The sequence below is a fragment of the Ambystoma mexicanum genome, chromosome 7p (genome assembly GCF_040938575.1).
Source record: "Ambystoma mexicanum isolate Mex_15411 chromosome 7p, UKY_AmexF1_1, whole genome shotgun sequence".
Taxonomy (NCBI): Eukaryota; Metazoa; Chordata; class Amphibia; order Caudata; family Ambystomatidae; genus Ambystoma; species Ambystoma mexicanum.
This window is the reverse complement of record NC_090939.1, coordinates 69,204,250-69,231,357: the sequence shown is the minus strand read 5'-3', so window position 1 is coordinate 69,231,357 and position 27,108 is coordinate 69,204,250. Positions and strand designations below refer to the sequence as shown.

Here is a 27,108-nt window from a genome sequence, read left to right as displayed (position 1 = left end):
TTCATAGAAGCCACGGAATGAATTGTTAATAGACTTTTGCTGTGTCTCCGATGAGTTATCAAGACCTCTGATTGCGGCAATGAAGCGATCGCTGTCAGCCACCTTCAGCCGATGTGCCAGTAACTTCCCCGCTTTCTCACCATTCTCAAAATAGTTAATCTTTTGTCTAAACAGTGCATATTCAACCTGGCTTGAAATGAGCTTATTTAGTTCATATTTAGTTTTTCGCAGTTCATTTTTTGTATTTTCATCTTTGCTTGCTGCAAACAGAACATCTAGGCACTTCGCTTCAGAAGAGAGTCTCTGAATTTCTTTAGTTCTCAATTTTTTGTCCTTGCCAGTTTTAGAAATCAGCACCCCCCTAACAAAACATTTCAGTGCTTCCCAGACTGTTGATATTCGAACATCGGCAGTTCTATTAATTTGGATGAAGTTGTCAATTTCCTCTGCCACCTCTTGCCTAATCTGGTCATTTTTCAGTATATAAGAGTTCATTCTCCACCTCGGTGATTTAATCAGAGAGTACTGTAAGGACAATTGCAACGAAACAGGTGCGTGATCCGACAGGGCAATAAGTCCAATAGATGAATTATAGCAACTTGAAGTCACCCGACCAGAGGTCAGAAAGAAGTCAATTCTAGAATATGTGTCATGACACTGTGAATGAAAGCTATAATCTCTGTCCGACGGGTGTTCCAGCCTCCAGATGTCAGCCAAGTTGAACTCCCTCATTAAATTCTCCAAGGAACGTCTACACCTGTGCGGGGTTCTAGTACAATCCCCATTTGATCGATCTAAAGCAGAGTCCAAGACCTGATTAAAATCACCTCCAACTACGATCGAGTCCATATTAAAACCTTGAAGCATTTGAGCCACTTCATGAAAAAAGATCGGATCATCCAAATTTGGTGCATATAGATTGCATAGCAGAATGTCCACACCTTGAACCCTTACCAGAACACAAATAATCCGTCCTTCTTTGTCTCCTTTGCTTGTGATGACTGATATAGGCATATTCTTTCGGATAAGAATAGAAACCCCTCTTCTGCTAGATGAGTAATTCGAGAAGTAAGTATCCCCTACCCATCCTCTTTTCAATTTTTCAGCTTCAGGGTCTTCCAAATGCGTCTCCTGGAGGAATGCAATGTCACAAGAGCTTGAACGCAGGTGAGATAGAATTTTAGTCCTTTTCACCACATTGTTGAGTCCATTAACATTCCACGAGACAATATTTAGATGATCCACAATTTTAGTACCCATGGCACAATTCAAGTTACGAGACATGTTATAGCATATGCAATTACAGTCAAAGAACAGAATAGGAAGATAGAACAGAAAAAAGAAAAGAAAGGAAAGATAAAAGGTTAAGCACATGCCCAGAAGGGGCAGTAAACCACTAGAATATACTAACAACGGTAACAAGTAGATGGCACACTGTACAGGTACAGCAGCAAGGTAACTAAAGGTATAATGTCGCAAAACACCAAACTTTCAGTAAATTCCAAACCCAAGTCCCCACCCCCCACCCAAAATTCCTACACAATGTATAAAAAACCCATAACAACACAATGTCCGTGTACAACATGGACAACCCAACCATAGTAAAGAAGCAGAGCATAAACCATTACCAATCCTCTGACTAACCCCTCCCACAAATTATTACAGCATGGCCACTACAGTCAGCAACAGAATAAAGAGTCCAAGTCAACCCCAACAGAACTATATGGCAGGAAAGCTACTATGCACAAAAGACATATTCATCCGCATTCGAGTCGAGCAGGCACACCTTCCTGTCCTGAACCACAAGTTCTCTCCCCCGCCGAAGTCAACCTAAAAGGAGGCACAATGAAGGATAGCGTACTTACGCTAAGGGGGTTAACCTTAACAAATACTACCTTCATGATCAATCAGTTACTCAGTCTCGCACCTTCACAAATTGTTGGAAACCCTGCTACCTCCCATAACGTGCCCAAGGACCCTGCTCTGCTACATGACCAGTCTAAGCGGCCCAACCAAGCGTTCCCAATTTGCTATGAAACGCAGAAGCGTAAGAACGATGGCATAGGAGCAAGGGGATGACGGGATGCGAATTGGCACAGTGGGAGAACTACGGACTACACGTATCTAACTCGTCATGACAGTAACTTCACGGTTCTTACATCCAGACTCTCACTCCCTTGCCCATTTGTTGGGACAGATTACACAGAAAGCGTAAGTGCAGTATGTGACAGCTGGCTTCAATTGAATATTCTACGCAGGACTTCCTGGCCAAATGAAGCACCCTACCTGGAAACCCCATCCAGGAAATGGTGGCTCCAAGACACATGGGACGTAGCATGTTCTTTTGCCGACAGTAATTACTTTGTGGTAACTTAGCACAAAGTAATTACTTCAGATTTTTTAACCTAATGGTCTTTTCAAATTTGCACCCCCCCAAACCCTGCTTCCCCTTCATTACTGCCCTTACAAAAACCCCTCCTCACCCCTTTTTATCCCTTACCCCCCCAATTCCCTAAAACACTTGCCCAAAATTCAAAGTAATTACTTTGTGGTAAAGTACCACTAAGTCATTACTTTAGCACAAGAACACAATACCAAGTAGCCCATATGGCCACCCCACAGATTGCAGAAGGGAATAGATTCTTACCTGTAACTCCATTTCTCCAGCATTGGTATCTTTCATGGATTCACATGCTTAGAATATTCCCCGTCGACAGACTGGGAACCCTCGGTAAGCTTATATAGCCTTTTTCTATAGGAAATCTTTCGACACTTTAGTGTCCTATCTACGTCGTTTTGGGCCGCGCACGCACGCACGCCCTACCAAGACGTAGCGGTATAAATGCCCCGCCCCCGCGGCTCCTTCCAGATTTCGACCCCTCCAAGTGGAACGGGGTGAAACCAGAAAAAATGCAAAGATTGCATTTCGGGGAGGCCGGAGGGCGTATGTGAATCGAATCCATGAAGGATACCAATGCTGGAGAAATGGAGTTACAGGTAAGAAACTATTCCCTTCTCCAGCATTGGATCTTTCATGGATTCACATGCTTAGAATAGAATGCACAGCAGTGAACGTGAAACAATGAAGGAGGTGTAACTGCAATCGAGCAATCACCCCATTCTGCCAAAGAAAACGAACCATGATTACATACGATTCGAAATCAACCACCTGTCACCGTACTGCATACCGCAATATACATAAGTTAAAAAACAGGATACATAAAGCACGCATTGGCACCACATACGCATGTTCGTGCATATAATTTAAAAGCGTATACGTATCTATATATATCTATATATATATATATATATATCTATATGACAATGCATTACTTACCGTAAAAGCATTTCTGATGGTTGTATCTGCTTAGATTCACATGCTGTGCATAGGTCCGACATCCAGTGGTCACTGCGGAGTATTGCATTTAGTTTTTCGTAGTCGAAAAGGGACGTCGACAAGGCGTGTCTGAAACACTATCCCTATAGTGACGTGCGTTGTACCCACAATCCCTCACGCGTCGAGGTCCCTCTGTTTGTATTTTTCTGCCCTGAGGGAGCCTTCTAGACGTGAGTGAGTACAGAAAAGAGAGATATAAAAGGAAGTCTATGTTCCTTCCATCCGAGCGGGGAGGAAGGGTGGGCGCATGTGAATCTAAGCAGATACAACCATCAGAAATGCTTTTACGGTAAGTAATGCATTGTCTTCTGATGTTTGTTAATCTGCTTAGAATCACATGCTGTGAATAGACTAGCGAGCAGTACCCGGAGTTGGCGGTGGGTTATGAGAAGGAACAGTAGAGAAAAGATGTCTTAATACTGCCTGTCCCACCTGGGAGTCAGATCTAGAGTGTGCATCTAGACAGTAGTGTTTTGTAAAGGTGTGCACAGAACTCCAGGTAGCCGCTTTGCAGATGGACTCAAGGGGAACATTTGCAATGAATGCTATGGACGCCCCCGTGCCTCGAGTAGAATGTGCTCTTGGCCTAAAGGGCAGTTCTCTCTTAGCAAGAGTATAGCAGAGAGTGATGCATTGAACAATCCATCTAGAAATAGTGGACTTTGAAACTGCATCCCCTTCTCTTCCTGCTGCCACCGAGACGAAGAACTGATTAGTCTTCCTCAGTGGTCTGGTTCTTTCCATGTAGAACATGACCGCTCTGCGGACATCTAGTGTGTGCAGAGTCCTTTCTCCCAAGTTGGAAGGATTTTGAAAGAACGCTGGTAGTTCTATAGACTGGTTTACGTGGAATTTTGAGATGAATTTCGGAGCAAACCTTGGGTGAGTGCGTAGAACCACCTTATCTCTGTGAACTGTAACAAAGGGGTCTAGAACAGAAAGAGCCTGTAGTTCACTTACTCTCCTGATGGAGGTGATGGCTATTAGAAAAGCAGTCTTAAGAGTGAGGTCTTTAAGAGATGCTTTGTGCATGGGTTCAAATGGTGAGCCCATGAGTCTGGTAAGTACCACGTTAAGGTCCCATCCGGGAGCTGGGTCAGCTATCGGGGGGTGTATTCTCTTTACTCCCTCCATGAAGGCCTTTATAACAGGGATCTTCCACCACGACACTTTGAGTTGGGAAGTGGTGTATGCAGAAAGTGCCGCTAGGTGGACTTTAATGGAATTGAACACTAGACCTGAATCCAATAAATGGGTCAGGTATAGAACAATATGTGTGGGAGAGCAGTCAATCGGGTTGATGCTCTTTCCTCTGCACCAGATGACAAATCTCTTCCACTTGCTAGAATAGCAGTGGCGAGTGTTAGGTTTTCTGGCTTCCCTGAGGATGTCCATGCATCTCTGCGGGAGCTGTAGATGTCCAAATTCTATGATCTCAGGAGCCAGGCTGCTAAGTTCATGTTCTGGGGGCATGGATGCATAGTCCTGCCCTTGTCTTGTGACAGCATGTTGTACGGGCAGGGGAGTTTCACTGGGGGAGATAGAGACATCTCCATCAAGTGAGCGAACCATGGCTGTCGGGCCCACATTGGGGCCACCAGTATCATGGTCACTTGTTCCTGGTGCATCTTGTGCACCACCTTGTTGAGAAGGGGAGTCGGGGGGAAAAGCGTAAACAAATTTCCCTGACCATTGAATCGACAGACCGTTCCCCTTGGATTGGTTCTGGGGGTACCTGGAGGCGTAACTTTGGCATTGTGAGTTCTCCAGGGTTGCGAACAGGTCTATTTCTGGGAATCCTCATTGCGTGAAGACGTCGAAGATGATGTCTTCGTGCAGTCGCCATTCGTACTCTTCGGGCAGGGGGAAATCTCTGCTGAGTTTGTCTGCCAGCAGATTGAGTTCCCCTGGTACATGTTGTGACAGTAGGAACATATTTTGTTTGAGAGCCCACTTCCATATATTTTGGGCCAGTTTAGACAGTCCTGGGGAGTGGGTTCCCCCCTGCTTGTTGATGTAATACATGGCTGTGGTGCTGTCTGTAAGGACCATCACTGTCCTGCCTTGTAGGTGTTCCTGGAAGGCTTTTAGCGCTTTGAATACCGCTAGTAGCTCCAGAAGATTGATGTGTTTGGATGCTACGTTCGGAGTCCACACTCCGTGAGCAGTCTGATGGGATAGGTGAGCCCCCCATCCTGTGAGGTATGCGTCTGTGGTTAGAGTGGCTTCCGCCGCGGGTGTGGCAAAGGGTTTCCCTTTTCCCAGGTTTTCCTTTGTCCACCACCGTAGCGAGAGAACTAAGGCCTGCAAGACCACCACTAGATCGTCCCATAGTCCGCTGGCCTGACACCACTGGCTGTTGAGCCACTCTTGCATTGGGCGCATGCGCAGGCGCGCGTGAGGTACCAAATAAATACACGACGCCATCATGCCTAGCAAGCGCATTGCTTTGCGTACCGTCACCTCTCGACCGGTCACATATTGAGGCATCTGAAACAGCATGTTTTGGACCCTCTCTTTGGAGGGGAAGACGAGGCCGTCCTTTGTTTGAATTAGAGCCCCTAGGAATTGTTTGATTTGGCTGGGGTCTAGGCTGGACTTCTTTTCGTTGATGGAGAAGCCCAACTGGAACAAAAGGTCTACAGTCTTTTGGGTATTGGAGAAGCATGTTTCGTAAGAATCCCCTGTTATGAGCCAGTCGTCGAGGTAAGGGTAAACTGGGATGGACAACCTGCGCAGGTGGGCCGCTGCCACTGCCAGCACCTTTGTGAATACCCTTGGTGCTGATGCTATGCCGAAGGGTAGCACTCTGAACTGGTAGTGTTTGCCCTCTATCATGAACCGGAGGTATTTTCTGTGCGCTGGCAACATTAAAATATGAAAGTATGCATCTTTCATGTCCAATGTTGTCATGTAATCTCCCTGTGATAGCAGTGGGATCACTTCTTGTAAGGTCACCATACGAAACTTTTGGGGTTTGATAAACTTGTTCGCTGGGCGCAGATCTAATACAGGGCGCATGGTTAGATCCTTTTTGGGTACATGGAAGTACACTGAATAAATACCTTCCGTTACCTGAGATAGAGGTACGACCTCTATGGCTCCTTTTTCCAGCAGTTGTTGTACTTCTTGGAGAAGGATGGCAAGATGTTCCGGTGTCATGCGACGTCCCCTCGGGGGTTTGTATGTTGGGGAACTGTTGAATTCGATGCAGTATCCGTGGGCTACGGTGGAAAGTACCCAGCGGTCTGACGTTATACCCTCCCATGCTGGAAGAAAGGATGTTATCCGGCCCCCGACCGGTGTTGCATGGGAGGGGACGCGAATCTTCGCGTCACTTGGTGTTGTTGGGGGCTTGGGAGCCTTTGGGGGTGGACCCCCGGCCTCTTCCTTTGCCCCGGCGCTGGCCTCTTTGGCTGTACTGCCCACTATTGGTCTGGAAAATGGTGGCAGGGTACTGTTGTTGCTGGTTTTGTTGTTGGCGTTGGCCACGAAAAAAGCGTTTGTTGCCATAGCCGCGCCTGGTAGAGGGCTTAGAGATTTGGTCAAGAGTTTTGATAGTGTCGAACTCTTTTTTAGCCATCTCCAGAGCCTCATCCACCGCTTTCCCGAAGAGGTTTGAGTCTTCAACAGGTTTATTTATTAAAGACGCCTGTGTCTCCGGTTTGAACCCTGAGTTGCGCAGCCATACGTGGCGTTTTAGGAGTATTCCCTGAACCAGGGAACGTCCCGCTGTTTCTGCAGCATCCAGAGAGTTCTTTACAATACTCTGGTTGACCTGGGTTCCTTCCCCAATAGTTGTAAGCAGGCGTGTACGTAATGGTTCCGGCGCTTCTTCGGCGTCTTTGCGCAGTTTGGCCCACTGCGCGTCCGCATAGCTAGCGAGCAAAGAATTGTTGTTCGCAATTCTTGCCGAAAAGGCAGCCGAGGATGTAACTCTTTTTGCAAGGGCATATAACCGCTTGCCCTCCTTGTCAGGTGGTGCCTCACTGGTGGAAAGTGGTACCCCTGCCCTCTTTCTTGTATTGGTTACTACCAGGGAATCCGGAATGGAATGTCCCCTGATGTACAGCGGGTCTGAGGGTGAAGGAGTGAAAAGTTTTTCAATTCTAGGATTGACCCCTCTGATTAGTGCGGGTGTGGACAGCGAAGGGATGATTCTTCTCTTCACCGAAGCGAGGAGGGGAGGGGAATGGTCTGACTGACCGGGGGTTTCTCCTTAATTACTCTTTCCACAAAGTCTAATTCAGGAGAGAGCTCCCCAGTGTCCAGTTCGAAATGTGCTGCTGCTCTGCGCAACAGGGCATTAAATGTGGGCTGATCGTCAATGGGAGACGTGTTTCTAATAGGTGAATTGTCAGGAGGATTTAGGTTCAGGACATCAGTGTCGGAATATATTGATGGGGATTGCCAGGGGTGAGAAGGTCCTTCTTCTGGATTTTCTCCCAAGCCTTCTCCTACCAAGTCTGGGCTGTCTTCCAGACCTTCCTCCTGGTTCCGTCCCTCTTCCTCGTCCATAAAATCATCCTCTTCCTCAAAATAATGTTCTTCCCCAGTGAGGTCATACACACTATGGCCGCCCACCTCTTGACCCTACGGTCTTTTAGAGTCTTAGGCTTAAGAAGCCGACAAGCCGTGCAACCTTCCTCTTTGTGATCGAGGGGCAAGCAGCGGTTACACCGTGAATGCTTGTCCTTCCAAGTAAACTTGCCCTTGCAAAGCGGGCAAAACCTAAAGGGTGTCCTCTCCATAGCCGAGGCAATAAATCGTGATAACCACCCCAAGGGAAAGGAAGGGGAAAAGGAAAGGCATTCTCAGAAAAGAACCAGAGATGTCCCACGACCCCCACTCTCCCTACTGTATATGGCCTGCGAGGCCAGGCCACGTGTTCGGCAACGCCGAAGGATCTCCTCCGCTCGTCCCCTCCGTCGAAGATCTTGCTCGGCGGCTTCACAACAGCGTCGAGGGGGGGGATCGATATGTTCTATATTAATATAGGAAAACGACCAAAGGTCGAGGAGATGAAATCTGCAATGTCTCTCGAGGAGCTCCGCGTAAAGGCGACCAGTAGCTGCGCGGAAAAAAACAATCTGAGGGACCTCGACGCGTGAGGGATTGTGGGTACAACGCACGTCACTATAGGGATAGTGTTTCAGACACGCCTTGTCGACGTCCCTTTTCGACTATGAAAAACAAAATGCAATACTCCGCAGTGACCACTGGATGTCGGACCTATGCACAGCATGTGATTCTAAGCAGATTAACAAACATCAGAAATATATATACCCATATCTGCATGTATAAACACATATCCAACCAGCATAGAACCCTCTCGAAGAGAAAGGGCTTACCTTATTGAAAGAGATGCCGTAAGACTGCTCGGCCCATTTGAACCTCGGCCGCATGCTGTCGTTCTAAGCAGTAGTGGCGGGTGAATGTATGGGGCACTGACCATGCTGCTGCTCTACAAATGTCTGCCAGCGGGATCCCCGCCCATAATGCCGTCTACGCCGAGGTTGCTCTCGTCGAATGGGCTCTTGGACGTCCTTGCAGCGGCTTTCCCGCTTTCGAGTGACAGAAAGCAATCGTCGACGAGACCCATCGAGCCAGACCTTGTTTCGAAATTGCTTTCCCCTTTGGTGAAGGGCCATACGCAACGAAGAGTTGCTGTGTCGATCGAAGTTGCTGGGTACGATGCAGGTAGAATTTTAGAGCCCTCTTGACATCGAGGGTATGCAGAACCTTTTCCGCTGCCGACGATGGCGTTGCAAAGAAGGTGGGTAGGACCATGGTAGAGTGTTTATGAAAAATCGTAGGAACTTTCGGGATGAAACGAGGACTCGTCGACAAGATCACCTTGTCCTTGAAAAATCTGAAATACGGACGACGTTATGGCTATTAGAAAAGCCACTTTCCAAGGTAGAAACTTCATGGACGCCGTAGCCATTGGCTCAAAAGGTGATTTCATCAAACCTGCAAGTACCAAGTTAAGGCTCCACATTGGTGGAAAACGCTTAACCGGGGGAAACGTCCAAAACAAACCTCTCATGAAATGTTTAACCAATCTGTCACTAAACAAAGGCGTAGAGTTTCTCCTCCTTGTGAACCTAGAGATGGCCGCCAGGTGAACCTTTAGAGATGAAAAAGACAAGCCACTCCTCGCCAAATGTAACAGATACGGGAGAATCTGTTCCGGAGTAACTCTCAGAGGCTCCACTTCCGCCTGCCCTTGGCACCACACACAGAATCTTTTCCACTTACACCTGTAAGACTTGTTGGTGGACGGGGCCCGCGCGGCCTGTAATATTTTTCGACAGTCCGATGGAATGGTCAAGGCCCCAAACTCCGAAAAGTCAGGAGCCAAGCCGTGAGGTTGAGACTGTTCGGGTCGTGATGCCACACCTTCCTTCGTTTCCGGGACAAGAGGTTGGGCTCTTTTGGGAACGTTATCGGGTGGTCCACTGACAGATGAAGGAGGTCGGAAAACCATGGTTGTCTCGGCCAACACGGCGCTAACAGGATGACTCGGCACCTGTACCTGCGTATCAGGGGAAACGGAGGGAAGGCATAGAGGAACTTGTCCGTCCACGGGAAGGAAAAAGCTTCTCCCACTGAATTTTCCTGTGGCCATCTGCTGGCGTACATTTTGCACTTCTTGTTTGCCTTCGTGGCAAAGAGGTCCAGCGTTGGTTGCCCCCATTTCTGGAAGACCTTTGCCAAATGATCGTCGTTTATTTCCCACTCGTGAATCTGGTCCATCTTTCTGCTGAGCGAGTCCGCCTGCTCGTTTTTCACTCCTGGCAGATGATGGGCTATGATGGATACATCGTGCTTCAGCGCCCAGTGCCACACCTTCTGAGCCTCGATGGAAAGGGTCCTAGACCGCGTACCGCCTTGCTTTCGTAAATAAAACATTGTCGTGGTATTGTCCGTCAGAACTCTCACTGTGGATCCCCTGATGTGAGGCAGGAACGCTCTCAGGGCCCAGCGGACTGCTCTCAATTCCAGAATGTTGATTTGTAGGAGAGATTCTTTCCGAGACCAGCGGCCTTGTGTCTGCAGAGTGCCCATATGCGCTCCCCAGCCGGTTAGGGACGCGTCCGTTACAACTGTGAACTGGAATTCCGGTTCCTGTAGAGGCACTCCCTTGGAAATATTCCGACGATTCCTCCACCACCGTAGGGTTGACATGAGCTTGACGTCGTCGATGGTCAACTTGTCTGACCAAAGGCCCTGAGACTGCGTCCAACGATCTGCCAAAAACTGTTGAACTGGCCTCATGAAAAGGCGACAGTTGGGCACTAGATGAATGCAGGACGCCATAGCTTCCAGGATTGACGTATATTTTCTCACCGACAACCTGGAATTGATCTTCAGCTGGCCTGACAAACGACTGAGCCTGGTGATCCTGTAGAGGGATGGTTTGACTAATCCCAGCTGGGTGTCGAACTAGGCACCCAGAAACAGTAAGCTTCTGGACGGTGTTAATGAGGATTTGTCGAAGTTTATCGCAAATCCCAATCGTTCCAATAGGTTCAATGTGTCCTGTAGACTGTCGTGCGTCGACGACGGGGAAGATCCCCTCACCATACAGTCGTCGAGATATGGGTATACATGGTGGCCCTGCCTCCTCAGCCAGGCTGCAACCGGAGCCAGGCATTTGATGAACGTTCTGGGGGGAGATTTTAGCCCAAAAGGGAGAACTGTGAACTGGTAGTGATTGTGTTCCACCACAAACTTGAGGTATTTCTTGTGTCGCGGACACACCGGTATGTGAAAGTACGCGTCCTGCAGGTCCAGAGACGCTAGAAAATCCCCTTTTTGAACTGACCTTATTACCTCTTGGAGCATGAGCATCTTGAACTTTATGTCCTTCAACGACTTGTTCAGTTCTCGCAGATCCAGGATGGGACGCCATTTTCCATTTGGCTTTTTCACCACAAAGTACCGGGAGTAGACTCCTTGACCCCTTTGCGACGACGGGACGTGTTCTATAGCCCCTTTTTTTAGCATAAGTGCTACTTCCTGCAGCAACACGCTCAGATGGGAATGAGCTACCCGCACCGGTGGAATATGTCGAGGGTTGCTTTTGAACTGCAGGGCATGTCCGTATTCTACGGTGTCCAACACCCATTGATCTGTGGTTATCAGCTCCCATTCCTTGATGTAACATGATACTCTGCCCCCCAGAACGTTCCGATGCCCGTCATTGCTGACTCTTAGCTCGCTTATCACCCGTCAACGACGAGAAACCTGACCTTTTATTAGGTGCTTGGTAGTCCTGGCGCTGTCTAGCTGCCTGTGAAGCTCGTCTGTATCCTTGAGAGGAATATGTTGATCTACCGAAGGAACGGTCCCTGGAAGAGAACCTGGAGTTCCCCGAAGCTCCTCTGAAGGGACGAAAAGACCAGGAACCCCGATCACTCTGGCGAGCTCCCAAAGAACACGCAGTGTCCGAGTCCTCCTTCATGCCCTTCAGGGCTTCGTCGACCTTCTCGCCAAAAAGGAGGTCTCCTTCGAAAGGCATATCCAGTACCTTGCACTGCACCTCTGGTCGGAAGTTGGTGCATTTCAGCTACGCCTGCCGTCGGAGGACCACACCGTTGTTCACCTGCTTGAAACCCGACTCTGCAAGATCTACTGCGATGTTAATTGAATGATTTGAAGCTTCCTCACCTTCACTGACTAGTAGCATAGCCGCTTTTCGATGTTCATCCGGAAGGTGTTCGAGTATGGGTGCCAGCGGGTGCCACATTTCCCTTTCGTATCTAGCGACTATGGCAAGAGAATTGGCCGCCTTAACCGTGATAGCACCTACCGTCAGGACCTTCTTGCCGAACGCATCTTGGCGTCTAGCATCACTTTCCGGAGGGGTCGTACACTTGTGTTGAGCCCTCGCCTTTCTCGTCGCTGCCGCCGATACCACAGAGTCAGTTGTCAGTTGTGAGGAAAGGCACTTGGGAGTAGAGTCCGCAGCCTTGAATTTCTTTTCCAGAGGACCTTTAACCGCTGGCTCTGAGAAAGGGTGATGCATGGTCTGCAGACCTTCCTTCCACACGTGTTCCAGGATGGGCACTGAAAACACTGATTTTCTCCTTTGACCCATGTGGTCGAAAAGAAAGCAATCGTTCTTTTCCTCTTCTTGTGCCAGCCCAAATTCCTTGCAGGCTTTAGCCATCATGTTATGGAATGACCCGATATCGTCTGGAGGAGACGGCTGGGCCGGGCTCCTCAGCGCTTCCAACTCCATATCGACTCCCAGGTCGGATCCCTGGAGGGGGAAAGTGAGACTATTGACGACGCCCTGCTGCCTGATTCCGAATCCAACAGCTCCCCTTCCTCGCGGCGTGGAACCGAGATGCTTGCTTCCGGAGGACCTGTGGCGGGGGTTGCAGGTGGAGGACGGCGAGACGGGCCTGGGTCGTTGACGACCAACCCGGCCGGGGCTGTTCGAGGCAGTCTATCGTCCAGTGTCCATAGCAGAGATTGCAGCGTGGATAAGACTTCCAACGACAGAATCGATTGTGGATCCAGCAGGGGGGTAGAACCCGGACAGCTTTCGGAGACCGGCCTGGTAAGTTGCAACCCCAGGTCTGCCGGGGCAGCTACCCTTTCGACCTCGTCCCCCGAAGACACCGACAAGGCCTCTTGCTGTAGGAGTGTGTCCGGTAAAACTGGGTCATAGACCTCTGGGCACCCGGCCCTTTGAGGGATATCCGTCGACGAAGCCATAGTTGTTCCTGTCGGAGTCGTCGTCAACGTCTGCAATGCAGGTGCGGTAGATGTTAACTGCGTAAATGGCAGAGAAGTCGTCGACGACCGCCCAACCGTCGACGACGGTGGTGGTCGTGCAGGTTTATGCGTTGCTCCTGCCTTCTCTGAACTCGACCTGCGTTTTTCCTTTTCTCGACTCGAGGTCAATCCATGACGATCGCCTGAGGAGGATTTGGATTTGTCTTTATCTTTTCTAGTCAAAGATGAGGACGAAGAGGCACCTTTCGACGCCGAGTCCTTGGAGCGGCCTTCCGACGACTCCTTGACCACCGGTCTAGGCTTCTTCACCGGGGGCTCCGATGGCAATGAGCGGCGCGGGGCCCCTGAAGATTTCGATGCCGAGGCCACGCTGCGTGTTGAGCCCACCTCTGAAGGCGGGTATGCCCCCGCTCCATCGTTCAACCATGCGACAAGTCTGCAACTCCGATCCTTAAGGGTTTTCTGGGAGAAGCCCTTACAAATGTCGCAGTCGTCAGCCGAGTGGTGAGGGTGCAGACAGTAAATGCAGTCCATATGCGCATCCCCCTCGTAGACCTTCTTTAGGCCGCACGTAGCGCACGGGCGGAAAAGTGCTTTTCCTGACATCAGGAGAAGAGTGTAACCTAACCAAGTAGAAAAACACGAGGTGTTCCCACTTTGGAGACGGTCGAAATCTGGAAGGAGCCGCGGGGGCGGGGCATTTATACCGTTACGTCTTGGTAGGGCGTGCGTGCGTGCGCGGCCCAAATCGACATAGATAGGACACTAAAGTGTCAAAAGTTTTCCTATAGGAAAAGGCTATATAAGCTTACCGAGGGTTCCCAGTCTGTCGACGGGGAATATTCTAAGCATATGAATCCATGAAAGATCCAATGCTGGAGAAATTGGCGCCACCTCTGGGAAAATACTGATAGCAATAACAATATCCAGTCTCCAAGTGGCCCATTTGACTAACGCATACTTCTCTCATCCTTCCCTTGTGTTAAACTATATTCATAATCCATAAAAAGAGAACAATTGAACATTCTCATATATGATTAGGAAAGCCAATTTATATCTGTGAAAACGGTTTACATCTGAGCATCACTTCAACCTAAAAAAAGAAAGAAAATGGCATCCGGCAAATAAGACATCAGATTCGATGTATGGATCGCTACAACAATTTGCATGGATCCCTAGAGCAATGCAAACAAAAACTACACAATGTTCTAAGGTTAACCGGAAAATTGCAAATTCTGCTGTAGAGCTGGTGGAAGGTGCACTTAGTTTCTCTGGAATAAGAGGACCATGCATGCCAAGTGAACGCGCACAAGATTCAAGAAGCAATTTACCTGGCGCTAGTGGCCTTGGCCGCCTTACGTGCAGGTGCTACCATAACAAAGTCTGACCTGCAAAAAAGTCTCGTCTTCTCCAAATAAAACTTTCAAGTTGTAGCCATATTTAAATGAACAGCCTCCGCTGGTGAATGATGTGGTCTATGCTGAAAAGCAGAGAAATAGGCTTTCTGGTTCAAATGGAGATCGGTTGGCATTTTAGGAAGCAAGGAGCTTTTCTTAACAACAGCTTATTGGCATGAACAATCATCGTAGAAGTCTTCTCACGAGAGAGAGCCTACAACTCAGTCATTCTCCTAGCAGAGAGGAGGTCAAGGTTGCAGGACGACATAGGTTTGAAGGTCATCCTCATTATGGGATCTAGAGCTATATTCTAGCCCCACGGAAGGGGCGCGTTTCTAACAGGGTGAAACAGGTGAAGCACCATCATAGTGGCACTTTGCTTCATTCTGCAAGGAGAATACGTTTTCATCCCTGTTCAAGTAGACCCCAATAGCTGATAGTGCTTATGCTGTCAATTTCAACCAATGTTCCTGCCAGTGCTGGACCAATACAACCTAAAAGACATTAGAAGGACAATGGACACAGTCAAGGGGTTAGTAATGGGTGACAGAGCCCAATGATAGAAGGTCCATTAGCTTTTGTGCCTTTTCCTGGCTGAAACCGTCATGACAGTGCTAGTCATTTCAGGATTGGGCCCGAAAATCTCTTCATGAGCATAAACCAGTTTGTCAGGTACCACGCACTCAACCTTAGAAATGGTACAGAAGAGTTAAGAGGAGCAACCCTTTCTCTTGAGACTGAAGATCTTTTCCTCATAGGAAGAGCCTGGGAAACTAACTGCCAGCAGTATTTGATCTGAGAGATAAAACCGTAGAGGCCAGTTTGGAGCGATCAGAAGCATTGTTGAGTTCACATGGTGCCTAAACTGCTGATGCACTTTGTGAATCGGAGCCAGCAGAGGGAAGGCATAGAGGAATAAGCTTGACGAATCAAGCAAAAAGGCGCCCGATGGAGTTCCAACCTTCGGCCATCTAAGACACGTAGAATGGACACTTTGTATTTGGTCTTGTTATGCTCCCGTTGGTAAACAAATATGCAGAACATTTCTCTGAACTACATCCTGGTTGAGTTCCCAATCGAGGGGTGAAGAGTCTAGGTGTAAGAGTAGACAGAAGCATAGACAAAAGGCATCCAGTTTACAAACAATGCCACAAGTGCCTCAGATTAAGTGAATGTCACCTTGGAGTATAAGTTAACAGCTCAAGAAGATCAGCTAAGAGGAACATGCCATGTCCCTTAGGAAGCGCCAACCACAGAGGTCGCACAACAAGTGCTAACTATGACTTCTGTAGCCGAGTGGTGTTACACTCGCCAGGTCTGACCTGGTGGGCGTAACGCCATCGGTCGTAGATGGACGTGGAAACACCAGCACAATTACTGCATGGTGCTGGTGTTTCCACGGCCCCCATTCCCGTGTATGGGACTCCACGGGAATGGGGAGTAACGGAATGCTGGCTCTGGAATTACTGGACCACCAGAGCTGTAATGCCCCGGCAAGTCTGGAGCTGGTAAATCCCTAAAGGTCCGGCGGCAGCCTGCCGGTTTTACCGCCATGGCTACCGCCGGAATCGTAATGAGGCCCACTGTATGTAATGGTGAGAGTGGCATGGACAGTGGGTGGAGGGGCATAATTTAGGAGGCAGTGAGCTTCTGAATATTTTTTAAATAAGGATTTCGTCTGGCAGGATTTTTAGAATAATAACAAAGGGGTGTATATGTGGATGGATGAATAGATATACAGACAGATAGATAGATAGGTGGAACACATTCCAGGAATAAGCAACAGCTGAGTAAGTAAAATAAGAACATTAACAGGAATGAGTGGAAGAGGTAGTGGATCTTAGGAGCTATTGTAGTGAGGGATATGTCCATTCATAGCTGAAAGAAGAGAAAAGGGAAGACAGGAAGACTAATGCTGTAAAGGACAGATGCAGCTCTGGCATTGAAGGGTGTTGTGCTAGCAGAGAACTTACTATATTTGAAAAGGACAGGTCCAGTTTCCAGATGGCTCCATAGGCATCCTGCAAAGGCAGAAAGGGTCATTAACCAGATTGCATTTACTACAGACGTCTTTTGCAAATGTGCCTATAGAACAACTAATCATGGTGAACGAAGGTGGGCAAATTACCATTACTTCCTTGCATTTCCTCAGCTACCTACTGAGAAAAAAGGTTCTCATCACTCCCCCGCTAGCCTATAAGAGTTTGCAAAAACAAAATACATAGAACATAACATACTTATCAAATGAGTTGGCTCTTTACATGGGTCATTAGAAAGAGAGAATCAGAGTGGCCATATTCGATGAGGTCTGAGATCAGAAAGCCGGGAACGAGAAGTCAGAAACTGCAGATTAGAAATTGTGGGTTCCATCTCACTTGTCACACCCCGGGTACAGTGCCCATACGCTCTTCAGAAAATGTCACACCACTCAGGGCCTGATTCTGAGCTTGTGATCAAAGTAGTGAAGAAAACCAACATTCGCCTTGAAAGCACAACATCTTCCCCCCAATACTTCTACCCTCCTCAGAATCGTGGTGCTGGAAACTGGAGGGGGGAATGTCTGCTTTGTTCACTACTTTTAGCACAAGCTCAGACTAGGGCCCAATGCTGCTAGAATCTATCATTTTAGGAACAACATGTGCACCTGTAGCACTGCAAGTATTTCTTAGAAGACTGCCACTTTTCAAATTTACAAAAGTGTCCTAAAGCCTTCCTTAAATGTCACAAGTGGTGCTGCAGTCTGCAAAAGGCTATTTTTATGAGGGGAAAAGGTGTGCAGTAGAGATTAGCGGCACCTCACACGTACCGTATTTTACTTCCTTTTTTTTTACATGCAAAACAATGGCCTTTGCAAGGGGAATCCCATCACAGTGCCTGCCCTTGCATACCTGATGGTTTGCTAGGGTTTGCCAGGCCCCTACATTCTTTCTTTGACAGAGTATGGTGCTTTGAAGGCATGGGTTCTTCTTTCATGGTAGAACACTTTTCTATTTTTTGCATGCAACTCAGAATCAGGCCGAAGTCATTTTGGAAAAGAGCAAAGTCTGCTATCCATTGATGTTGAGGGCATTGAGCACTTTTTCACAAGGTTACAATCCACTCATGTGCTGAGAGCAACAATGTTCACAGTCTCTCAGCATTCTAGATCTTAAGCAATGACACCCTTTAAATGAGCAGAGCAAGTTTTGGAGCAAGAATAGGATTTTACATTTGACAACCTCATGCGTTTCCTTAGACCCTGTTTCAAAAATCAAAATGGCACAGGGACACCATGAAGTTGGCTTGATATCCATTCCACTTGGGAGCAGAATAAAATATGAAATAATTCAATTATACCACTTTATACTTGGGCAAGTTCAATTAAATCTTAGCAACTCTTATCCTATCACGAGCCCCTGTTTTCTTTGTCACATCTCAGTTGGAACATTTTCTAGAGGCGATGAGTTTCTTTGATGTGACCTGGTTGTGATTAGCACCCCCACAGCGAATAGTCAATTCTGTCAAGCCTGATGGAGGACACAGGAACTGCATTGTCATTTTGAACTTTTCTGTAACCTTCAGTACTATTTACCTTGAAGTGCTTAGGAAGTCTATAGGGGCCTGCTGTGGAAAGGTGTTGGCTTCCCTAAGGGAAGACTCAATATCTGACTGTGGATTTCAGGTGTTGCCTCTTGGCATGTTTTTGGCATGTCCCCTGTTCAATGTTTATCTACCACTGGATATTATAACGAGCCATGGTGTGTAGTGCTTGCGAACATGTGCAAGCTACTCAGACATATCATTTCTGTAAGGCCACCTAGGTGAGCAAGTACCATTCCTGCAAGCATGCCAGACAGAACTGCAGGCTAGAACCGGTTGGAAAGGCTAACGCTGGAGCAGGAGAGAACCATTCATGGTGGTGTCGCAGAGACCCAGAGATTGGGGCATTAAGTGTTGTGGTTCTGATTGGCAACTTCATTCCACTGCAGCCTGGCCACCAGATCTCCCATCACACTTCAAGTTAAGTCAGGGCTTACTACCTTCGAGAGCTCCCTTACCTGGGTTCCCTTCTCTTGTCTTGAGTCATTGTATAACAACTCAAAAGCACTAAAGCAAACGGTTATACAGCCACAATTATCACTTAAACTGGTATGAAGGCTCCCAATTGAGTAGGATCTAGCAGGTGACATTCTAAAAAGGGCTGGCTTCTATGTATATTACTTCCAGGCACTACAATCTGTAGAGGCCACCAGTATTATTGTATCTAGTTCTGTATCTCGCATCACAAAAAGCAATGTTGCACAAGGCCGTTTGTTAAAGACCCCCTCCTGAGAGGCTGCTCTTTGTGTCTCCTTGCCTCTGCTTTTGGGGTTTGTCCCCCTTGTACCCTCTATTGCTGCGTTGCAGCCTGCCTTCTCCCTCCCCCTCAGCGCACTTACCTTAGCCCCGGCTCTGCCTGGGGGGAAGCGTGGCTCACTGTGGTGCATCAGCCTTTTTCTGGTGCTCTTCTGTGGGTGGTGCTTTCCCTGCGTGGACTACGGACCGCAACAAATATGGTTCCAAAGTAATTTTAAGCTGCCTGTTGAGACCTAGAAAGCTTTCGTCAATTGCTGCACTCATTCGGCTCACTAGCTACAAAGTTACCAACTGGCTTTTTGCAGTCACGAATACCTTCTATTATTATATATTTTTATAGTGCAAACCTAGCTCAGGAGCAACAGAGCGGTGTATAGGTCATGGAGCAATACATTGGCAGCGAGAAGTAATCAAGTAAACATTGTTAATAATTATCACAGTACAAGATACTGATGGGGGAGTTCGCAAGTAGCCTGAATCTAGGTTACTCTAAGCTGGTTTTGGAAGAGTTAAGTCGGTCTTGATATCTTTCCTAGAATGAAGGAGACTTGGAGCATTCTAGATTGCCATGGGATGGAGTTCCAGAGGACTGAACCAGGTGAGATGTGGGGTTTCCTAGTTTTCACCTTGCAAGCTAGTCTATTTTCCATAAATGCAAAAGGTATGGGAGCCCCTCTACTGAGAACGGATACAGCCAGATAACCTGTTCTCTGGGTAGGTTCCACTCAGAAGGGTCCGCAGCCACGTTTTAGCTCACTGTACCTTTCACAGAGAAGAAATATCCATTCGCATATCAGTCTGGTCCCACCTACTTGGGCAGTCCAGCACCGAAATGTTAGGCAATTCGCCTCTGGTCAACAGTACCAACAGCAACCCCAGACACGTGTTTCGGCCTTTTCACAGTGAGCAAGGGGTCCACGTCTGGATTACCCTGGGTGACTAAGGGTGAAATACCATGTCCCTAAACCTATATTGCAAATTGACTGGGAGTCCCTCTACCGAGAACAAACATGGCCAAATAACCTGTTCTCAGGGTAGCTTCCCACTCAGGAGGGTCTACAACCATGTTCTATCTCACTGTCCCTTTCACAGAGGAGAAATATGCATTTACATATCAGTCTGGTCCCACCTACTTTGGCGGTCCAGCACCGAAAATGATAGGCAATTCTCTGAATAAGAGTACCAACAGCAACCCCAGACATGTGTTTGAGCCTAGTCGGGCCACAATCATGGTTGGTCCATGATATGCACCCTTGAGAAAATGTTAAGGAGCTCAAAAAGGTTTCCAGCAAGATCACTCTTGAATCCCAGTGAATGCGGTTGCCTTTGACCAAGTCAAAACTATTAAAAACACTAAAATAATGTACCGCTCTCCTGCATCCACAGAACATAGGGACATAGGAGCAGATGCCTTTATCACTCGCCCACCAAATATCGGACAAGATCAGCTCATATAGCAACATCCTAGTCGGTGGCCATGGTGCCTAGAAATATTCTTCTGCTAGCAGAGTCTTAGATTCAAGTCTGTTTTCCAACGTTTCAAAACAGAACACGCCTTAGTGCAAACGGATTTCTTGATCACCACTCCTAAAACTGCCTACAAGAGCATTCAGCAATATCAAAAAAGTCCACTGTTGCCAGCAACTTAGATAGGGTGGACACAGAACCAGGATGAGCTCAACAGCGACTGGACAGTGTTGGCACATCGTGCAGATTCTGTATAAAGAACCCTGGACAGCGTATCAAACATGTTAGTTCTGTGCACCTAGCTCTTTCCCCTTCCATCAATTTCATCTTAAAGTGCAGAAAATCAAATTGATACAAGGAGCCATATATGCCTAAACATTGCCCATTTTTAGAATACGCACTCTCATACATGGGGCCTATTCAGATTTTTGTCAAGCAACTTCAGACCTGGATTATTTCACAGCAAGGATTCCTCATGCAGTAGCTAGTTCTCCCCCACATTTACAACTGCAGACTTATATTAATGGTATAGGCTACTGCAGGCAAAAGCAATCTATTACGATTAGACTTGTCCAGCGACAAGAACTCCGCTAGTTGAGTCAGGGCCACTGAGCTGCGTTCCATATGAAGCCACCTATGGTCACCTTTCTCAGGCTGAGCAAACCAGCCTCTAAGACACCTCAATGTAAATGCCTTATAGTAGCACCTCATTGAGGGGTAACTGAACCCCCCTTCGTCCACTCTACTTTGAAGGGTTTTCATTGGCACACCAACTTTCAGTTTCCCACCCCACAGGAATGTTCTAAATAGTGCCTCTTGTAAGGAGCCAGATATGAGATGCAGACATGTTTGTGGTTAGTCTTTCCATCCAAAGCAAAAGTTAAAAAATTAACCAAATTCTGCTGATCAAGAGGATAGCTCTCTCCTCCTGTACTGCAACTCACTCCAGGGGATAGGGCTCCCTTCCCCTGGATCTTACATTCAATACTTCTTTCAATTCTCTAGAGCATTTATCTTCTTAAGAATTATTTTTTCATAGAAGCACCACATACTCACAAAACCCCTGGCATGTTCCCCTGCCAGTTTTTCGTGTACCACTCCTTAGGGGTGTGAATCCCAGATCCGCTCTTCACCTGATATACTCTCCTGCCAGGACTTTATAAAGTACACTTGTAATAGCTTCAAAAAAGTTCACAGGGTGAGGGTTTATCCTTCTCTCCCCTTGACCTCTCTCTGGCTTTGCTTCCCCAAACTAGTTTTGTGGGTCCCAGACCCTTCTTGGTCTTACCCAAGTTCGTACTGTGGGTGCCAAACCCTTTTTGGTCTTACCCAAGTTTGTACTGTGGGTCCCAGGCCACAGTCCCACTGTCTAGGAGTTTCATTACACTGCCCGACAGTGCTTCGGTGTCCCAACCCTTTCTCTGGGCTCACTGGCTTTCTCTTGATGGCTTCTCAGCGTCTTCGGTGGGCATCTGTATTCTGGACAAGGTACCAGCCCCTGCCGCCTGCAGGAAGCACGGCTTGCTTGCTCATTCTCCGTTCTGTTTTCCGCATGCCTCTCCAAAGCACGTTGCTCACCGGGCTGCCCTGCGGCACATTATAGTTGTCTGGAATCCTGCACCACTACCTGTAGCTTGCTCTATTGTGAGCTGCAGAACTTCTCCTGCTTTCAGCTGCACTTCCCCAGTGAGGGAGCCCAAAGGTTCACCCCCATTGTGGGGGCCCAAGTGGTTCCCAGCGGTCCCAGTTCTCTACTAGCTGTTGGCATGCAAATGTTTCCCCATCACTTCTCTGGGATATCAGTCCAAGGCCCCTTCTGGCTCTGGCTAATAGGATTTGGGGAAAGACTAGACTGCAGACAGAGGGTCTCATTAGGAGTGATCATCATTCCTCCAAACTTCTCGCTCGTCATACTACTGGGAAAGTGATCTTCATTCAGGATACTCCTATTCTTTCTCGTCCCAGTACTTTTTAGGGGAAATGGTAGAAGTCCATTAGGGAAGGGATGTTCTTAAGTTTGTAAGAAGAGGTTTAGGGTCCACTGAATGGCGTGCATACCGTGTCTCACTCCTTTGAGGTTTGCCTCCCCCCTTCATATAGCGGCCCACAGAGCCAGGATCAGGTAGCGTTTGCCATCCCCTGGCCGCATGGGGAGAGGTCACCGCCGGTAAAGAACTGATTGCACCATCAGATATAGCCCACTTGACTGTGCATCTCTTCGGGGTAGTGGCAACGGAATCACTTTAAAAATTTAAAGCACCCTAGGTAGATATGCCATCTTAATAGCATGTTTATATTAATGTTTAGATATTTGTAAAGTGCCCTAGGCCCAGAGGCAAAACAGGCGCACAAATAAAAAAAAAAAACAGCACAACATAAATACCTTAAACATACGCAAGCTAAAGCAATAAAAGCACAATAAAACCCTAAAACAATAGCAACAAGCAAAATCACTAAATTCAAACACAAGTAACACAAGACATAATATCAGCAGACTAAACGTCAAACCAGACTAGGCCAAATCCCATTCAAGTGAAAAAGAGCATTTTAAGGGATGTCTTGAATAATGAGAGCGAGGGATCGAAGCTTAACGAACACAGCAGCTTGTTCAAAAGGAACAGAGCAATAAAGGTAAAAGAGCATTTACCTGCTCTCTCCAATTTCGCACAAGGCACCATGAGCAGATCACTCTGATGAGATCTCAGCAATCATGCAACTTGCTTCCCCTGCAGTCTCCTTTTAAGGCAGTTGCACTCTTGCCAAATATTCATTTGTGAGAGAATCCAAAAATTCAGACACCCTTTCTTCAAGCGGGTGTAATATGTGCTCTTCTGTCAAGGTGAGACGCTATACTTACCGCACCATTCTGTAGCACTTGGAGCATAGCAATATTTTTCTGAGTGGTGCCTGCAAGAAGGCTGCCACAGTAATCGATCTTAGCAATCATGGTGCGAGCAAGGGTAGCACAATTCTCCTTGGAGATAAAAGGCCAAATATGGCAAAGCAACTTCAGAAGATATCAATGCGTTGACTTAGTCCTTCATAGACAAGGTTGAATCCAAGAGGACAGCAAGAGTTTTAACCTTTGTAAGAACAGTTGTACAACAACCAGCAATAGTAACATTCTATACAGGTCAGGGAGCCTGGAGAGTCATTGCTGAGAACCAACCACAAGAGTTCAGACTTGGCATCATTTAAGGCTTTACATCAAATGTTAAAATCCACAAGGTCAAAGGCAGCCGATAAATCTAAAAGAACAAGAAGAGAAACCAACCTCTGTCCATGAATTGAGATATGCTTGCCTTCAAGTGCAGAAGGGCGGATTCTGTGCCATGGCAGGCTCTGAATCCAGATTGTCTACTGTTTTAGCAAGGCATTCTCTTCCATATAAGCTTGTATCTGTAGGTTTCCATGTTTAATTTTCACCAGTCATATTTCAATGGATTTTTTGACAAAATATTTTTGGGGGAAACCCATCGAAAATATTTATTTTCTTTTTAGGGGGACCCCTCAGGGGGACCCCCCCCCCCCAGGCCTCTTTTTCCCCTATTAATGTAACTGTATTACCAACCCACCCCCACCACTTATATAACCTTCCCTACACACCCCTATGTTTTTTTTATGGGTTTTTTTGAGAAAAAGAATTTGGCAAAAAACCCATCAAAAAGAGGACTGGCGAAAAATGAACATTGTACCATACGTAGGTATGACAAGCAATCGAATATCTTTAAATGTCCACAACATGAGGGAGGCATTCACAAACTCAGTAATCAGAGGCACAAGACCAGTTGCACAAGTCTTGACAATCCTAGATGAGCATGGGTCCCCAGGACAATTGGTTGGATTAAGAGACTGTATCACTCCATTTCTACTTCGGACTCAGCCACTTTCCTAAAGTTAAAAAGTGAAGGGCAAGTTGATGGAGGGCAAAGAGCATGAGGGAACTGGACGACTTGTCTGCTTCAGGGAAATCGTTGCTTTAAGCAGGGAAACCTCATCAAAAAAGGGCCTGCTAAATATAAATGCACCAACCCTGTTCCTTAACCACAGATTCTAATGTTTTAACATTTGATTTCTCTAACTCTCTCAATATCAAAAATAATTCTTATGACGTAAACTCAGCTTGGCTAATACGAACATTGAAATGCTCCTTCTTAGCGTGTATGACTTACTGCCTGGCTATTAAGAGGTAAGACTCTTTGTCAGGGCCAAGTAATGACTTTTGCCAATGTCGCTATGCTTTGTTTTTTTGGGCCCACAAATTACGCAGGTCCTGGGTATTCCAGTTCTGCCATGTCATTTCTACCACAGTAGATTTACAGATTCCTGAAGGCGAAATACTATTGAGCAAGACATAGTTCACAATTATAGAAAGCTGCTAGGTCTTCCGGTAAGGAGTTAGTGTTTGGGATGGAGTTAGGAGGCTCCAGAAAAGGCTTAAGAGAAAATGGAGTAATCTTATGTAGACTACGTTTAACCGCCACCATAGTTTACGCGTAAACTCTTAGTTGTAAACTGACAACACCATTCTTAAAGAGAATAATAAAATGATCAGACCATGGACAGGCTAAAATCTCTGGATATCCCACTGAAATACCTAAGGTGCATAACCAGTCTAAAATATGGCCATCTGTCTGGGTATGCTTTGTAAGGAAGGCATGGTATCAGAAGTATGACACTGACACAAAAGGTACAATTTGTTAAACCTTTATTGACATTTCAATGGGTTGGAGAAACTCCTACTTTGCCCTATAGTTAAGATGGGAGTAGTCTCGGCCATCAAATCATAAACAAAACAGTCCTAGCTGAGTCTGTCAAATCAAAATAGCCTATAGTAACAAAAACATAATGCCAGCCGTATATCTTCTACACAAAATGTGCAAAGGAATATATGTATGCAAAGGAAAGTCAGTGTTCAAATATAAAGAATAAATATGGCCGAGTCAGCTCTCCTTCCCACGTTGGACACCACGGAGTAAGGCGGTCAATGTAGGCAAGATGATACACTCTGACGCAGTCGCTTAACACAAAGGCAGTTCAACACGTGGAGGATCGAGGCCCGTCTGGCCTTCCACGTAAAAGTCTTATTTTCCAATTTCCAAAACACAGTTCACCAAAATGTTCACACCAGTCCCCCTCTGTCAGGCTCAAACCTCTTACAGCAAAGTTCACAAAACTTGCAGGGGATCCCTTCCCCAAGCTTAACTCATATCCTTTAGGGGCTCCCTTCCCCTAACTTATTATACTTTCGGTCTCCCTCAGTCAGGCTCAGACCGTTTCCTGATGTAAAAGACTTTCGAATGTGCATTGCCTTTTCCTACAGATCTCTGCAGGACCACTTCGACTTGCCAGCTTTCAACACTCACTGCCATGTTATTTGCCCCAGTGCTTCTTGGTATGGGTAGTACACTATATTATGCACCAAAGTTCAATGTTCAGCTTTTTACTTTCTCCTTCCCTCTGGCTTAATTTCAATCACCTCGCTTTTGCAGTTCATTCACTTTATCCATACAAACTTTTCAGCTTTCACAGAGACTTTCGAGTGGGCTACTTCCTTTCGCCGGACCACTTTGTTATTCAGTATTGCTGACTTTACAGCTGCGGTTACTTCAAGGTTCATTCGCAGATCTGCCTTTTTTCGATTCTCATCCACACGTGTGAAGTCTTTAATTGTGCGATATAATGTTGCCACTTCAATCTTTCTTTTGCACACACTGGTCGCTCACGTCGCTTGCCAACTCACCGGTTGTGTGCATTTCTTTCTTGTCTTTCAGTTTACAAGTCAAGGTAAGTACCACAGGCTTGGCCTCCCCTCCCCAACTCTGCCGTTCACCCGGGATGGTTGGTAGCGTCCATGAAACACAATGCAGCCTTCTATTTTGGCATTTGGCTTCCTCCAGGTATCTTTTGCGACCTTTTGGAGGCAATGACCTCTTACAGGGAACTCCTGGGCCTCTCCACATGTGGCTCTCGTCCCTCGGTCAGTTGCTCTGCTCCAGTAGGTTTGCCTTTGCCCCGGAAGTTCTGCCCTTACTCGTGTTCCACCTTGCTCAGAGTGTATCTCTATGTTCCGCCTTTTATCCATGTGAGGAGAGCTTATTGTTATCAGATAGATGCACTTAGAGTAAAGTGCCGGACTTTGCCTGACCCAATTAGCGGGACATGTCCAATGGGATGTGTAAGAGTTAGCATTGTTACTCTCAGTTGCCCTATTCCTCGGCCCAGTGCATGTGTAGAAAGGGGGCAGGGGAGTTGGAACATCAGAGAATCTTATGAAATTGGAGGGATCGTAGGAATGGGAAAGGGAGGAATACCGCAGCTCCCCATCAGCTGCCTCACGCCTACTCCCCGAAGAACCCTCACCCAGGTGACCCTCCCACACTGGTCCACCCCCATGGTCTGGATCCAAAGGCGATGGCCATGCCCTGGTAACCTGAGAGAGAGAGATCCCATGGGACTAGCAGGTGAGGCACCCTTTGGTTTCTCACAGCTTTGAAGGAATGTAATAACAATAAGAGTTGCTCTTCAAAAGTAGAAATAGTATGAGGTGGTCTATAAAGAAGAATACAGCTATAGCACTAACCAATAACTTGAAAAGTAATAGTTCTGCCTATCCACGAGCTTCCCTATAAACCTGGTTAATATCCAGGAACTTAGGAAATATGATAGATAGCAGCCCCTCCTCCAATACTAGTAGTTCTATCCATGTCAATAACATGGTACCCTCCCGGCACTGCCAAGGCCAGATCAGGGCCATAA

At 47.0% G+C, this 27,108-nt stretch overlaps 1 protein-coding gene across 3 annotated transcripts in view; it reads right to left on the bottom strand.

Moving 5' to 3' along the window:
• CFAP44 (cilia and flagella associated protein 44) overlaps positions 1-27,108 on the bottom strand; it is a 1,393,686-nt gene that overhangs the window by 738,158 nt on the left and 628,420 nt on the right. For all 3 annotated transcript variants that reach the window (XM_069635797.1, XM_069635796.1, XM_069635798.1), the window contains one exon: positions 16,521-16,568. In XM_069635797.1, the coding sequence (XP_069491898.1) occupies positions 16,521-16,568 (48 nt within the window). The remainder of the gene's footprint in view (positions 1-16,520; positions 16,569-27,108) is intronic.